This window comes from Hyalella azteca, unplaced genomic scaffold (genome assembly GCF_000764305.2).
Source record: "Hyalella azteca isolate HAZT.00-mixed unplaced genomic scaffold, Hazt_2.0.2 contig8859, whole genome shotgun sequence".
Taxonomy (NCBI): domain Eukaryota; kingdom Metazoa; phylum Arthropoda; class Malacostraca; order Amphipoda; family Hyalellidae; genus Hyalella; species Hyalella azteca.
This window is the reverse complement of record NW_025938942.1, coordinates 462,325-478,318: the sequence shown is the minus strand read 5'-3', so window position 1 is coordinate 478,318 and position 15,994 is coordinate 462,325. Positions and strand designations below refer to the sequence as shown.

General features: G+C 39.1%; 1 protein-coding gene across 1 annotated transcript in view; it reads left to right on the top strand.

Moving 5' to 3' along the window:
• The first annotated feature begins 341 nt into the window (after positions 1-341).
• Positions 342-15,994, top strand: part of LOC108664784 (sestrin-2-like) — a 32,691-nt gene continuing 17,038 nt past the window's right edge. The window contains exon 1 of the mRNA XM_047881799.1: positions 342-696. Within this exon, the coding sequence (XP_047737755.1) occupies positions 637-696 (60 nt within the window). The 5' untranslated portion in view covers positions 342-636. The remainder of the gene's footprint in view (positions 697-15,994) is intronic.

The window sequence follows — 15,994 nt, the reverse complement described above, 5'->3', positions numbered from 1 at the left end:
TATCAATAAGAGAGGCTCAGTATGTTCTATTATCAATGAGTAAATTAGGCCTAGAGTCAACATGAAGTGGTACCACAAATAATCACCTTGATTGAACTCGTCTTTATTTATTTGAATAATTTTTGCTAAATTCAGGTTAAATAGTCTTCCAAAATTCTATTGATACGTCTACCTTGAATCATTATTTAAATCATATTACAAGGTATTAAAAATATGGCATTATAAGTAACTCGATCTTGCGACCACTGGAAACTCTAATTGAAATCTTCTACGCCGTTCCATTGAGAGTTCGGCGTTTTAGCCAACGTTCCCGTGAGAGTCTCGAACTTAAATACTATTCCCGATAACGTTGGCCTGGCCAGAGTGTTGTTGGAGTTCGGAGAGAGTGGTTACGCGCCGCTGTAAGGAAGGCTTGGGCATTGATTCATGGCTTCAGACAGTGAATTTTTCCTCTAAAACCTGTGCTTGAAGTCGCTTTTGTTGATGACACGTTTATTCATCTTTCCATCACACTAAGTTAAGACAAGTGAACTGCATTAGCTACTCTCTAGTGATAATTTGAATTGAACGGGAAAATCGTACTCTATTTCACGTGGCTCCTGTGTAGAGATTTCTTCTCCAATCCTGGACAGAAAAATGGCGAGCTGCAGTGGCAAATCCGATGCTGCAGGCTGTGATATTCCTACAGTTGCAAGCGTGAGTTTTGTAATACATTAAATTATGCATGCATTATGCGTATGCAAAAAATGTATACATAATAAATTTACCTGGAACAATAGACTTATCAGTTATCTATGTATTTTTTTCAGGTAGTACTCTTATTTAAGAATCTGATGTTAGGAGTTTAAGTCATGATTGAGTTGGAGCCTTGGAGGCTTGTAAATTGTTATCGAACCCCGCGATTTTGTTGCCAACTCTGGCGCATGCCAGGCTGAGGCAGCTTGGCAACACACACCCGCACGTCAACATGAGACTAAGCAATGTTGCCGCCACCTGTTGCGCGCGGTATGCAAATGACCTTAATCTTTTAAAATACCATACTTAGAATCTATAATAATGCATTTTGGTCAATCAATACCAATCCTGTAACTGTAAAATATCGTATTATAGAGCACGGATACGACGCTCGAATACAAGATATATACCTACTTGAAGATGCTCCTAGAAATAAAAACTGTTGGCATTCAAAACAATGGGTTTTGAATGCCTAAGAAGCACAGTTCAAGATCACACTCGATTACTCGAAATGCCTACTAGTAATATTTGGAAAACACCTCACGAAATTTTCTTGATAAAATTTTACTTTTAATTCATCCAGACTTAACTGGTGTTCTATCTCACAAGGTATCAAATTAATTTAATCAATGCGAATATTCGCATCTCATGTTATGTAAAAGTTTTGGACAAAAGAGGTTTTCATAGAGAAGAATTTGCGATGAGGCACTTGTGTCAAACGAATAACTACGTAATCATCGACAAAATTTAAAAATAAGAACTATATTTTTATCTGTGTATCCTAAGAATAAAAACGCACCTGTAATTATTGCAAAATTTTATTTGTGATTAATTGAAGAATTTTTTATATAGATAACGGTTGGCACGCTGAAGGAAGCTAATATTCGTTAGACGCCAGTTTTAGACGTAATTATAGATACGATAAATCTATTGGTTGTCACTCTGAAATATGAGCTGCGACCTGATACTATATATTGCAGTTTGCGCTCAATGGTGCTTGCCAAAGCACGATGTTTGACGTAACGCTGTACTTTGACAGAAGATGATATTTGACGAAACGTTGATGCTTGCCAGAATATCATGTTTGACGTAAAACGTTGATGTTTACCTGATAATGAAGTGAGACTGTAGATCATTATAGAATACATCTTGCCCGAACAAATCTACGTGCGCGCTACATGTGGAGAATACCTCAAATCTTCATTAGTCAAGAGAGAAACTAAAAGAACGCCAGCAAATCCCACATCTGAGACCCTCGGTCACGTCCCATGTGATGTTCCGTGTTGACGACTTGAGTCCTGGCAGCCATTATGCCCTTGGCCGGGGAACTCGAGACAAATTAATTCTATAAATTATATGCGAAAGTTGTTATTAATCTTGAGTTTATAAGATTGTTTCATTTCTCTTGGTCGTCCAGTGCAACGCAGTCCTGCTGTTGCGCGGACTTGCAACTCTCAGGAGTTTAATAGTAACAAATAGCGGTGCCAGCGTTGATAAGGCCGTTAGCGCGTGTCGCCGATTCTTAGCATCGCAGAACATTCATAGATTGTTGCTGGTCATGAACACGCAACTCACTGCCCCGATTTTGCTGTGCTTAAACCATTCGGCCACCTCGCTGATTTTGACCAAAACTGTAGCTGGTAGCTGGGATCGAACTCACCACTTACTGCTTCAATCTTTGTACTATGGAACTGTAATACCACTATGGAGGCCACCTTGCCTTGTTTACGTGTAAGGTCCTTAAAAACGTGTTCAGTGTAGTGGTTCTGCTAGTATTCTGTTCTTCTGATTCATAAACCATTCTAATAATTATTGTTAGACATAATATTCCTGTCATTTGGATTGCGCCATGCTCCGGTGTCGATCGTCCAATGGATCATTCAATTCTGATTTGGCCGCAATTTTCGGAAGAACTCGTTTTTGCTTTTGTCATCTGATGGTATAATTTTCCTTCAGAAAACAGACTTGTCGTCTTTTTATGTATTTCTCAGCACTATTTAGCCATTTTCATATCGATCATTAATTTGGAAATTTCTGGATCCCCTATAAACGGCTTTAACCGGATTGAAATAGCGGTTTTAACCGGATTGATATAGTGGCTTTAACTGGATTGATATAGCGGCTTTAACCGGATTGATATAGCGGCTTCTCACACGGACAAGCGGTTGAAAATGACGCGTGATGTGCATGTTTTATATGTCATATGATTTAATTATTGATAATATATGTCATTATATGATATGATTCTTGTTCTTAGATATATCCACTCGGTCAAAATTACAGTTTCCGCATAAAAATTTAATTTTAAGTACTTAAATGTAAATATAGTTTCTGCAATCTCGTTTATTATGTCAAAAATTCATTGAAACTAAATATTTCGTCGTCATTATCATTCAAATTTTCTTTTCATTGCTCGTATATGTGCCTTTTCATCAGCCTATACTCAGCTATATAAATGTTACGAACCGTTCCTTCCGACGCCATATCACACCGTATAATGTGATGAGAAAACGGTAGTGTGAGAACCAAGCAAGGGGTTTAGACAGGATCCATCTGCAGGTTGGAAGAAAAATCAACTTTCGGTGAATGACATGACGGAGAAGCGATAGAATATTTGATGAATTTATAATTGATAAATGACCACAATTGAATAGCAATTGTTATTTTTTGCAATCAGATTAAATAGCGAAAAAATGCCAAAAATTAACGTAACTTTAGTAAGCGCTTTTGAAATTATTATCGATTGTGCTTCTGGCCTGAATCTGTTATATAAGTCATCCTTCTCTTTAATTATGTCGGTGCCAGTTGAATTGAACGCGTGGCAGTCGTTGATTTCTTGAGAAATGCTGGAAAAATTGCTCAATTAATTTAAAAATAGTACTCAATTGTAACAAATGAAGCAGAGTAAATCTTAGAAATTTGCATGCCTATGTTTCTTCTTGACACAGTTGAAAGGTGAAATTATCGTATGCGCTATGTCGTCACGCATGTGCCTTTTTTAACAGGACTGTCGAAAGAATCAACAAAAGATCGCTGAGGTACTACAAGGTGTTGGACAAAAGGGAAACACCAGACCTTTTGATATTGTTTGTAAACAATGAAAGCGTGGCATATTGCTATGTTTTACTGTTTATTAGTGCTGATAATTGAAATTATAAGCTTGCTCAGAATTTTTAGTAAATTTTTGTGTCTATAACCTAACGGTAATCTGTCAATGGCAAACTTCTCTGACTTTTAAAGAATCCCAATTGTTGATGCCCTTATGGCAGATGCTAGTGTAACAGAAACTTCTCGAATGCTTGACGTTTATAGAGGCACTGTCTCAAAAGTAATGACTGCTTCTGAAAGAGGAAGGAAAACGTCCTCAGCAAAGCACAGGTCTGGCCGAAAGTCGAAGTTGTCTGAGAGAGACCGTCGGTACCTAAATCAAATTTTGAGGGACAATCGAAAGACCACGGCTGTTAAAATACTGCAGACCTCAATAGACACCATGCAACAGACCTCAAAGGATACTTACAGAACCCAGTTTCCATAAAGACTGTCCGCCGAGAGCTGCGGAGATGTGGATTCTATATGGAAGATATGCAATTAGAAAACCTATGGTTTCAAATATAAATGCTTCAAGGCGTTTAGAGTTGTATAAAAACCTACAGAATTGGTCCCCGAGCAGTGTAAAAACGTGATTTTCTCTGACGAGTCTTCGTTTACCTTATTTCCAACCTCTGACCGAGTTTACGTTTGGAGACAGCAAAAAGAGTAGTTCAATCCCGACTGCCTCCTCCCAACCGTAAAACATGACGGAGGGATCTGTGATGATCTGGGTGCTATTTCTTGGAAATCCGGTGGACCAATGATTTCTCGTCATGAAAGAATCAACAGCCGTGACTATTTAGGAATTTTGGTGGACCAAGTTCATCCAATGTTTCAATTGCACTGTTTCCGGAGGGGAACGCCATCTATCAAGATGATAATGCCCCGACCCATACAGCTGAAATTGTTCAAGAAATGGTACGAGGAACATTCTAATGAAGTTGAGCATCTTATTTGGCTACCATATTCACAAGACCTAAATATTGTAGAGCATTTATGGTCGATTTTAAGAAAAGGCAAGTCAGAAGTCGATCCCTGCCGCCATCGTCTTTGAAAGAGCAAGAGAGAGTATTATCTGAAGAATGAGTTGAAATTTCTTAGGAAACAAATCACAATGTGTATGAATCAATACCTCAGAGAATTGAGGCTCTACTTGCCTTAAAAGGTGGCAAGACTAAAACAGACTAAAAATATTTTGTGGATTTCTCAGGTGTTTCCCTTATTTGTCTAACCCCTGTATCTCGTTTATTAACGAGCTATTTAATTTCAGGTGAAGTTCATGGCTATATTTGACTCGACTCATGCTCGTACTTCAGGAAGGCATTTGACTAGTGTAACGGAGACATGATTTTGCATGGGGCGCGGCTTTATGTACATGCACAGGGTTGAGCCGTTACGTTACGCAATTCCGGGTTTGCAAATTTGCCGTGTAGCTTCCTCCTGTTTGTGATGTTCAGCTCTGGTCTCGCGGGAAAATGCTGCGAGACCAGCTGGATTTAAACGTTGAATGGTCTCTGCATGCGCGCTCTTATCTGTATGCAGTAAGTTTAAATAGTAAACAAAACCGTAAACGCAAAGTCCATCAAGACGCCTCTCTACAGGTCGTTTATCTATTATAACAAAATTATATTATGAAAAATATTCAGGAACAACAACAGTGGAACAGTTTATTCGCGTGACTTTACTCTCGGATTGCCATCAATTTGTGGAACGGGAATTAATCCTTGTTGCCGAAGGGCTGAACAAGAAAAGAAGATGATTTTGGACAAGAAATTAAATTATTTTGTAGCATCACTTTTCCCATCATTAAAATTCGCTTTTTACAACGTGCAAACTTGAGGTTATGCACGAAACTTACCAGTTGCAGAAGGACAACCATATGTGCGATCACCGGAAAATTCAATACGTCACAAAATTTTGAACATCCAGCTCCGTGTACGTGCATTGTGCATTTAAATAATCCTATATACACATCTTCTGAAGCCTTGTTCTGACCATTGCTCTTTCTTTTCTAAAATCTACATATATTTTATGCCGGGTGAATTTTTATTATCAGGCGTACTATTTAAGACTTGATTTTGTTATGCACATATTTGTATGGTCCGGGAACATCTCTCGCTGTATAAATACTTGCTTACGACACAGTCAGTCTTTACCGTTATTGATGGCTTATCGTAAAGTTTAATATGATTTTGCTACTCTTACTCTTGTAGCCAACTAAGCGTATATAACCTGGTAAACCTACAGCCTTGTGAGTGGCGTTGGCACTGCATAGTAACATCGAAATTGACTAGAACAGGTTTATGTGTGTTCCATGTAAGGCAAGTAAATCAGCTATGCTGCTTCACTAGTGTTTACATATTCTACACTTCCTGGTGGCATGATGCCGCTGTAAAGACCGGCAAAAAAAGTACGAATAGCAGGTAACTTGTTCATGCTTGTGGTCTTGGTGCAGTTACCGCCTGCGAAAAGGGACAAACTTATCATATTATTGGACCTCGTTCAGTAGCCGCCTATGCCCCATCTGATAAATTTGTTTGGGATTTTGCTGCTAAATTTGTCTCACAATAACAGCGCCGGCAGTATCTGCTTTACAGATTGTACTCCTGACCATGGTTGAACTATATAAGGTTGACCCACAAGGATTTCCGTCTTTCAGTTCAGCTTTCTTGTTACGTCACTGAGATGAGAAACGTAATCAATCCCACTATTCTCATGCCGGATTGGTTGACTGTTTTGACCGCGTATCGGTGATTGGTTAATGCCCGTGACGTCACTGAGATCAGTGACGTCACAGGCGAACAACGAACTAAATACATCCGCAAAAATGGGCATCTCGTGGGTCAACCTTATATCAGATCAACTACCCTCCTGACGCCATATTTAATGTTTCTAGTTTTCATCGGCATTGTTTATTATATTGTATTGCTTAACTTTTTTCTAGATTTATGAGGAATTGAAGTATGAATTCTCAATGAATTTTATGTTTAAAAGTAATTTCAAAAATGAATTGTAACCATATCGTGTCCTTTGCCAGCTCGTATTATTTCGCAGGTTTTGTGTGAGTTAAATATTGCACTGAGATTCAAACGCTTAATTTATGTGCTGAAAAATAGTTGCTGTGCAAACACTAAATGGCATTCAACTAATTTATTGAGCGAGCCTCTCGTGATGCTGTTACACTCGTTGCATGTATGCTGTGTTTTTCACTCGGTTGGGATAACATGTATACCTGTTTGCCATGAATAAGGGTAACAATGTATATTTTTCAGATGATATATGATATTTTTGATAGATGAATTTAATTAATTTCAAATGAAGTGCGAATTACTTTCATCATCACACTTACAAGCATTACCTTTCATTTCGTTACCCACGTCATTAGAATATAATGCCCAATAGTTATCTACGCGCATATTTCCCGTAATCTAATGAATGTGTTCGTTGAGACTTCCTTGCTTATTTTAAGATAACGTTACTGAACAAGTAGGTCACAGAGCGCGCCACAACAAAACGTGGCATGTGCGCAGGGCTAACCTTGCTCGGCTATCAGCTTACTTCTAGTGGGGGTCTCTAGTGTCCTAAGCGACGTCTACTTTTACTGTCTCGTACGCTAGTGTTGTTTGAGCTTCTGCCTTGTCGCGCAGACATGCATAATTATTATGCCCGTGCTTTATGATGGCAGTTCACATTGTGTGCCTATTTTTCACAATGAATCTTTGTTGGCCAATATGAGAACATTGTATTTGATTGTTTTTTTTTGGCCTGTATGTAAGCCGATTCTATTGTACATGGAATTCAGTTATCAGATATTTGGACTTCACACCCGATCCTTTAGGAATTAGATCTCCTAATTTTCTACATGCTCGAGCTTCCATTGCTGTCACATCAACAGGGATTGACCCTAAACTCAGAGGTGGGCAGTAGCGCGCTACATGTAGCGGTAGCGGCGCTACATTTAAGCAATGGTAGCGGTAGCGGCGCTAAATTTGAGCAATTGTTGCGGTAGCGGTAGCGCCCGTTACATTTAGAGCATGGCGCGGTAGCGGCCTCTACATTTCAAAGTAGCGCTGCCCAGCTCTGCCTAAACTTTATGATAGAATAAATTCGTAAACCAACACAACGGCCACCTAGCCGTACTCAGCTATATAAGGCACGGCTGCCCGTGCATATCTTGCGCAAGACCATAACCTACGACGCTGGACGGCTGGTTGAGACCTGCGTCCTCTGGTGTCAGGTAATGTGGATCCCAGGCTGTGTGGTATGAGAGTTACTTGATGTTATCTCAATTCCAGTTTTCCAATAATGTTTAGAGCACCATTTTAAAAACTAAATCCCGAATTAGAATTTTCCTTGATACTAATGCCATTCGTGCAGCCAAGTGAAGTTGATTTATTGTGCTGATATTGGTCAAGCAGTTGTGTACTATACATGCATGTGGAGAAAAGCGAATATCTCTATATAGCCATGAGATGTTGGAGGCACAAATAGACAAATATCGGCCACAATATTCAGCATCTGAAGGCGAAGCCGCGATATTATGAAAAATAAATGTGCTTTGATGATTATAATTAAAGCTGCTCCAATATTATAGCGGCTATGGAAAGTATTGATGCTTTTCAATAGTTAGTTTATGCTGCCAAGTTTGTTATGATTTGAGGTTGACTTGCGCATCCTAAGCCTGGAGTGCCGTCCCACATTCAAGGGCTTGTTTACCTAGAGCTGGCGTCTGGCATCCATGATGCCTGGTCTTTAACTTGCGCTCAAGGGCCTTCGTCTAGATCTGCTGCATTGCATCCCTGATGTTTTTTTATTCAAAAATGATTTATATATTTGTTAAGCTTAGCCTTGTTGCCAATAACAGGCCTCTTGGTCTTTCGAGCATCACGCAGCATTTAGAGATGTAGGCTGCGTACGTGTATTCATCGAATTTTCTGTATGCATCTGCCAGCCCTGAGAGTATTCCTTAAATTTGATCGATCGACGGTAGCTCTTGAGAAATCAATATATATTGGCAGTATTTCTGCTGATCTGATTGAATCCGGTGTGCAGTCCTTTTCAATGGTTAACATTGAAACTTTTTCAGCTTATTTCAGTTGTAAATAAATGTTATAAGCCACGTTTTTGTATGCATTCGCATACTTATGTCAACATGATCGTCAATCATGTTTGACATGCCCTACTATCAGCTTCACGTCTGTCTCATTTATCTCCGAACGTCTTCTTGCGCGCTCATATAACGAGACAGCACTCGTGATAAGCTCCTCTATGGCGTTACCTTGTAGGCTTGTACAGCCTCATGGGCTCTGTGGCGTCACCTTGTACAGCCTCATGTGCTCTGTGGCGTCACCTTGTACAGCCTCATGGGCTCTGTGGCGTCACCTTGTACAGCCTCATGTGCTCTGTGGCGTCACCTTGTACAGCCTCATGTCCCCTATAGGCCGGTGCTGCTCGTGCTGTGGGGTAAGCCATGCAGTGTAAGCCATGCATGTCTTGTTTGGGTGCTGTATGCTGACCACGGCGTCGCTGCCGTGTCTGAGTGTGCACTGGACGATAGAGTGTAGTGATTTGATATATTTAATATCGGCCGTGTAGTGATTTGATTGTACATAGTAATCGCATCATGTGTATCGTTCAATGGCTTTCCGTATTGGTGTAGTATGTAGGTCGTGTAAAAGCTCCATTGTAAATAATAATCGCACCACTTAATTGTACCGTGCCATGGTTTTTGGTTCGGCATGAAGGCGGCGAAAAGAGTGCAGCGTTCGATGACTTTCGTTGATCATGAATACTTTTGAGAATATGTCTAGATCTGTGATAGTCACGAATTCGTTTAATCGCTGATCCTTTTTAGCGCATTTTCTCATTTACGGAAAAAATGCCCTATTGTGCTCGTCATGTCCGTCTGTCTGTCCGTGACTTCACGTTTTCGTCGACGAGAAAATGCGCTCTCTGTCACTCACTGCAGTGAGTACTAAGTTATTTCATTATTTTCATTCAGCTTGCAGCTTGAACTTACATATCAAGTGTCAGTGCAGAATCGACGATTTCTGTTAGAACACACCTTCAGTCCTAAGGTTAATCATACATTCATTTCTTACATACCTGGTATGTATACTGTAAGCTTCATATATCTGTATGCTTCATATGAAAGCTTCATTTTCTTACTGATGTTGCAAACTGTGCAATCGTTCGCAAATTCCTTCTACTTGTTGAACTCTGATTACTTCCTTCAAATTTACACAAATTAGCTCTCATATTTCGTCGTTTCTCGTTTACCAGTTCTTTCTTTGTCTTGCCGATGAAGTTGATTAATTTTGAATGTGTCTACGCTGCATGAATAGCTTGTGCTCTTTGCTAAGACGCGTTTATGTCCGTGACTGCAGACAATAACTATTAAGAGTTCGTATATATTGTAAAGAGATATGGCGGTATCGCTGTACTCGTAGTGTTAGGTCAGGTCTTGGTTTTCGTTGCAGGTGGTTTTCAATAATATCTCTCCTCTCACAAGCGTGTATATTTATGCTATAATTACCTCAGATTTTATCCACGTCATCTTCTTGGTTCTTGAACCTGTGGAGACGCGCTTGCGCAGCAAAATTATATACGAGCGCCGTGCAGCACGCATGCCTATGAGTTGAACCGCCGCATTGACTATCTTGACTTGGAATGCAAGATTTTTTTATCCAGACGAGTTACTAATGCCTAATTACCTCTTTAGCGCGCTATATTTATTCGTTTACGAATTTTATTTAAAGATCAATTCATGCATATTTTACCATAAGCTATCTTGGCAGTTTTCAAGACTTGTTCGCATCAGTTTTCAAGATCATTTCTCTCAAAAAAGTCGTAGCTATGGATTAAATATGCCTCATTTTTTAATACAGTGGGTTATTTTAATCATATTAAAAGCTCCGCACGATCGGAAATAGGAAATAACACCTTTAGGAATTACGTTGTGGAAAATAATTCTCAAAATTTCACAGTAATTAATCTTTCGAAGCAAGTTGTATTTTATAATTCATGTGCAATCGAATATATCCAACCCCTAGTAAAATAATAAGCAAACAATTCAGTCCCTGCGGTTTGTATGGAGCGCGCCTGGTTTGGTTGTTGTCAAAACGGTACTGCTGACGCATTTCAACGAGGTTATTTCATAATTGATTAAAAATTTGTAGGTAAAATAATTTATCTATATATCATAAATGCTTAAAAATGAGCGGTACTATTGTTGGGGTGTGTAGGCAAGCATTGCAGAACACGACTGTAGCTTGCACTGGTTGCCGCACTGGTTTGTTCTAGTCGTTATCTCGGCGATTGAGGTTAGCTTTACTTTAGCGCGGTTATCGAACGTCTGATGAAAATTGCAATACAGAAACCAAGGTCTATGTACACAACAGTGAGATAGAACAGAGTACCTGATGATATCAGATTATTGATACGTGAGCACTGAGTATGACAAGACGAGTAATGTAACAACTTTATAGACCGCTTTATTGGCAATTGAATGTAAGCAAGCGATGTCTTCTAACATAGTGGGTTCATATGCTATGCAGCCGGTGGTGCTAGCATGTCTAGTATGTTTTCGATTTAGAAAAAGGGATTTTAGCTATTGAAAAATCATTCAAATGCCATTTTACTAAAATAACCTAAGGGATTAAGTATATTTTGCACAATAATTATTAACTATCAGATCATCCTCTCCAACAACGTCCATGCTCTTTATTTGTTCGAATTTGGTGGAAGCATGTCACTTTCTGCCGTACACGTCGGCTGATGTCAGCAGAAACAGTTACAACAATTAAGTCATTTAAGGTAAGGTATACAGTTTTTTATAGCTCTGTTGCACTCCCATGCTGCAGTTGTTATCGCCACCATGCAATTCTGCCCCAACTCACTGTCACTGCGTGGGTGATGGCTGCGGTTTAGGCTAAAGGCCCGTTTACACTACGGGACTGATTCGGAAGGATCAAGACTGGACTGGGACCAATAAGCCACATGGCTGGGCCTCAAAACTGGCGTGTGCGTTCAGACTACGCGCATGTGCTGGGATCAAGACTCACGACTATCGCAGTGCTAACACTCTGCCGCGCGCGACATTTCAGTTACTCGTTGGCCTTTGAAGATGGATCGTGCCAACGAGTAACTTGAAGATTTTGGATTGAAGCCGAAAAATGGTGTAAATGAATCCTCGGCACCTGCTCCAGATTTCAGGGTATCTTTCTTTCTTTTCATCTCTGATCTAAATTGATTTCGCAAAGTGTGAATTTTTTTACGAATTATTTTGATGTTCATAGACGCATCTGATTTCTTCATTTGTTCACTTATTTTTTCTCATGCTTGAAGTCTTGAGATTCTGTTTTTGTAAACCGAACTTTTTACTTTCCATAGGCAAGGTGCCTGTTTATATAACTCAATAAGCCTCTCAGTAACATCTCTGTTCCAGTCTCCGTCAGGCGACATTGCAAAGTAAAGTAAATAAACAGGTAATTGTGTGTAAATAGGGTGTGACTAGGAGCGACAGCAACGTACAACCTACTCAGACGGCAGTCAAAGCGACACTCCCGAGATGAGTGGCTCATCAGAGATGAGCGGCTCAAAAGAATGAACACTGCTTCATTCGCCGATGAGCCCGTGTCGATGGTCCGGACTGCCTCAGTCTGGACTGAAAAAGCCAGTTTTTCAGTCGTCAGTCGCGCAGAGTCTCGTAGTGTGAACGGGCCTTTAGGGTTTATAGGTTTCAAGATTTTGAATGCGTGAAGAAGCTTGGTTGCTATACATTATATAGCTTCGAATTATTTAGCTTGAATTTCTACTTAAATCGCATCTTTTGTTGCTCCATATATTGCTTCAGAAAAGTTCATCTGATACAATGCAAAATTTTTTTTTGAATTTCATACTACTTGACCAATACAATCACAACTGGCAACGTGTTGATACCATCGAGACATATTTCATAGATGACATTTTAGAGAATAAAATCATAAGGAAAATGCTGCGTGGCATTTATATTTATATGATATATGTACTATGTTCGGAGGTTCTGAGTGGTAATAGGTTTGTTGTAGCAAATGAATATATCGTCATAGATAGAACTTTCCGTTTTTAATCCCGTAAGTCTTTTCGTAATGTGAGTTTAATTGTACTCTGATAATTTCACATCTGCTCATTACTAGAAGGCAACTTTTATTTCTCGTGCAGAAAGGCTATTTTTTCCAGCATTTTTCATAACGACTATTCTCCTTAATATATCCATTAATTATGTCTCGTAGGTATAGTTGGTAGTAGCAAAGTCGTCAAGTACAGGGTGCGGCGTGGGAACTTACTCTTTTAAAAAAATCACAAAGTAAAAAGTATTAAAGATAGCGTTTTAATTCTTTCTTTTTTACAAAGAGCTACATTTAAAGTTTCGTTGGGTTTACTTACAAGTTTAATTCTTGAATATTACATCTTGTAGGTGACCTCCATGCTGTTCAATACATTTTGTTCCTCTCTCGACCACTGCATGGTCGCAACTGAACTGAGTGGACGAAAAACTTCATAGCCCGCGCACCATATTGCGCATGGCGCCACCTTCCTAGGACTAATGGCCGCCACGTGGCGCGCAATTCAAATAAGTAAGTTCCCGCGCCGCACCCTGTAGTTTTTAATCAGGATAAAACTATCTAGGATAAAACTATTTAGGAAAGAAAGTTCTGATGCCTTTGTGTATGAATAATTAAGTTCCATTATAGTATAGACTAGTATAGTATAGTATTAATCATTATTTAGAGTTACCCTCTGACCATGCCAAAATTATTATTTGGGGTAAAATTATGAAACTAGTAACTACACATAAATGCTTATATAACCCATCTATTTTCTACTAATACTGAAGATGATAAGGTGGAGCTTTGAAACTTGGAACATATATTCTGATGATCTTTTATGATGATTTTTGCCCATTGTGACCTCTGAAAAAGCTATCTGAATTTTAGGTAGAATTTTATAGGTATGCTATTTTTTCATATTTTTGAAAATTTTAAACGACGCTCGATTCATGAAGAAATCGACCAAGGGGTCTGAAATTGTGCACACATCGTTTTTTTTCACATTCACTAACTTTTCCGCACTATTGTGAAACCGAACTCCAAAAAGTTGGAAAAACCCTCCGGCCTATATAGAATACACACTGGGGTTACAAGAAAGAATTTTGCGTCAATAAATTGGAGATGTTTAATTATATTCTTCATCAAATGATGCATACGTATAGAGAATTAATTGTACTAGCACACTGAAGAGTTACATTTAGTTAGCCACCGACGCATACCAATTAAGCTGTAAACTTCAAGTTTGATCCATAGTATACGCACGCACACAGGCTTAAACTTGCTGCTTGATGAGATGGTTTTGCCACTCAAATCCCAAGGGGAAACCCCGCTTCTCTCGTACCATTAGCTAACATAATTCGCACGCACGGCTATCTTTATATTTACATATTTTCATAGTTTTTGCGTGTCTTTGAAGCGTGGGGGCCGTAAATATAGGGGCTATTGTGGACGATCCGATACTTATCGTTCAATGTAAAATGTGTGTTTGAACGTGCCTTTCTGTAGTTATCATCGATTAACTTTATTACTATCAACGAAATTCGGGTTGAAGATGTTTTAATAAAATTGTAGGGAGCAAGAGGGATTCCATTAAACTCAAGTCTAACCTGCCAATTTTTTATATTTACTCAGTTGTTTTATAAATTCTATTCTGCTTGAAATTTTATAATTTTAAGGCAGAACTTGGAGTTTTCTTGCAAAAAAACTGTAGTACTCGTAACGACAAAGCTGCTGTAAGTGCCTGTAGTTGGAGCGGTGGGCCAAACACCAAAACTCGTAGCAACTTGCACGAGAGCTTTCATTTTTAGTCCATCTCTATTTGCAAAAACTGCTGTAATTCCAGTAGAAATAATTCGAGGAATCGTTTTTAAAGGATTATGGCAAGGGTTTATTGAGATCCGAGAACGTGTTTACAGGTGGAAACTCGTTTCAGGGAAATTCGCAAATATGAGGAAGTGATCCAGATGGCAGCGGAAATTATTACTTTAATTATTACTTTAAGGTCATGAATGTCCTCTTGCTAGAAAATTTACCCTGCAAACGTTATTCATGCGTCAGAGTTTGTTTTTAATTGCATTCCTTCAGTGCATGTGTATCAGTATAATTTTGTCCGCCTTATTCATGAAGCAGTGAGCAGCTAGCTGTAATTCCAAAGCCTCAATTAGATCTTGGTCCATTGATTAAAACAGTTACTCCTGCGCGTCGGATACGACACAGAGCTATAGAGAGGTCTGCCTGACCTGTTACTGGTAGTATTGCGCATATCTCTTCAAGTACATACTTCCCTTTTGCCACCCTGCTAAGATGCGCAGTACTTTCATGGTTAGGAGCCAATCCTAAGAAATCGTTACGGTCTTGCAGTGTTCGTGAATGCGTACACCTATTGGCAACCAGGGCCTGATGCATTTTTCAGACAATCTTCTCGGCGTTTTGAAGTATATTGCAAGTTTGAAACGGTGTTATTGTCGAGTAATGCAATTTGATCTACTTCCTCATTGTAATGTTATTTAATGGAAATATCTTTGGGAGATCGGTCTGAGATTGGCGTGATGAGTATATATGAACATCAGAGCCGCTTATGAAGAGTATACGCTATACATGCAGCCTTACATTTGAATGAAGTAACTTACAAATAATTTAGTTTTAGATGTGTGATATTACTTTGTATCTTGCTGTGGATCGCTATGCCTGTCTCTTCATCCGTATTTTAGCAATTTCACCTCCCCTTCGTGCTAACATAGTCGAGTAAACATAAAGGAGGCGTGCATACTTATTTAAGTTTAAAGTTTATCCTTGTTATTAGGCGGTTTCGCCTTCAGCATCGATGAGAGAGAAAATGTGCGGCCATAACAATTTCTCAAACTGTAATGATAGGGCCTAGCGATATATACCTTGAGAAGATGTAAACGCCAAAATGTTTATCTGCAGCAAATCTGAAGATTGAAACACCACTCAGAGATTTTTTTAGATCCTCTGCTCTCAATCACTCAATTTTAACAGGTGTCTGTTTATAGTGTTGTCGGAGCGATATTAAAATGCAATCAGCAAGTGGAAATTACTGCGATACATATTAGAAGTAT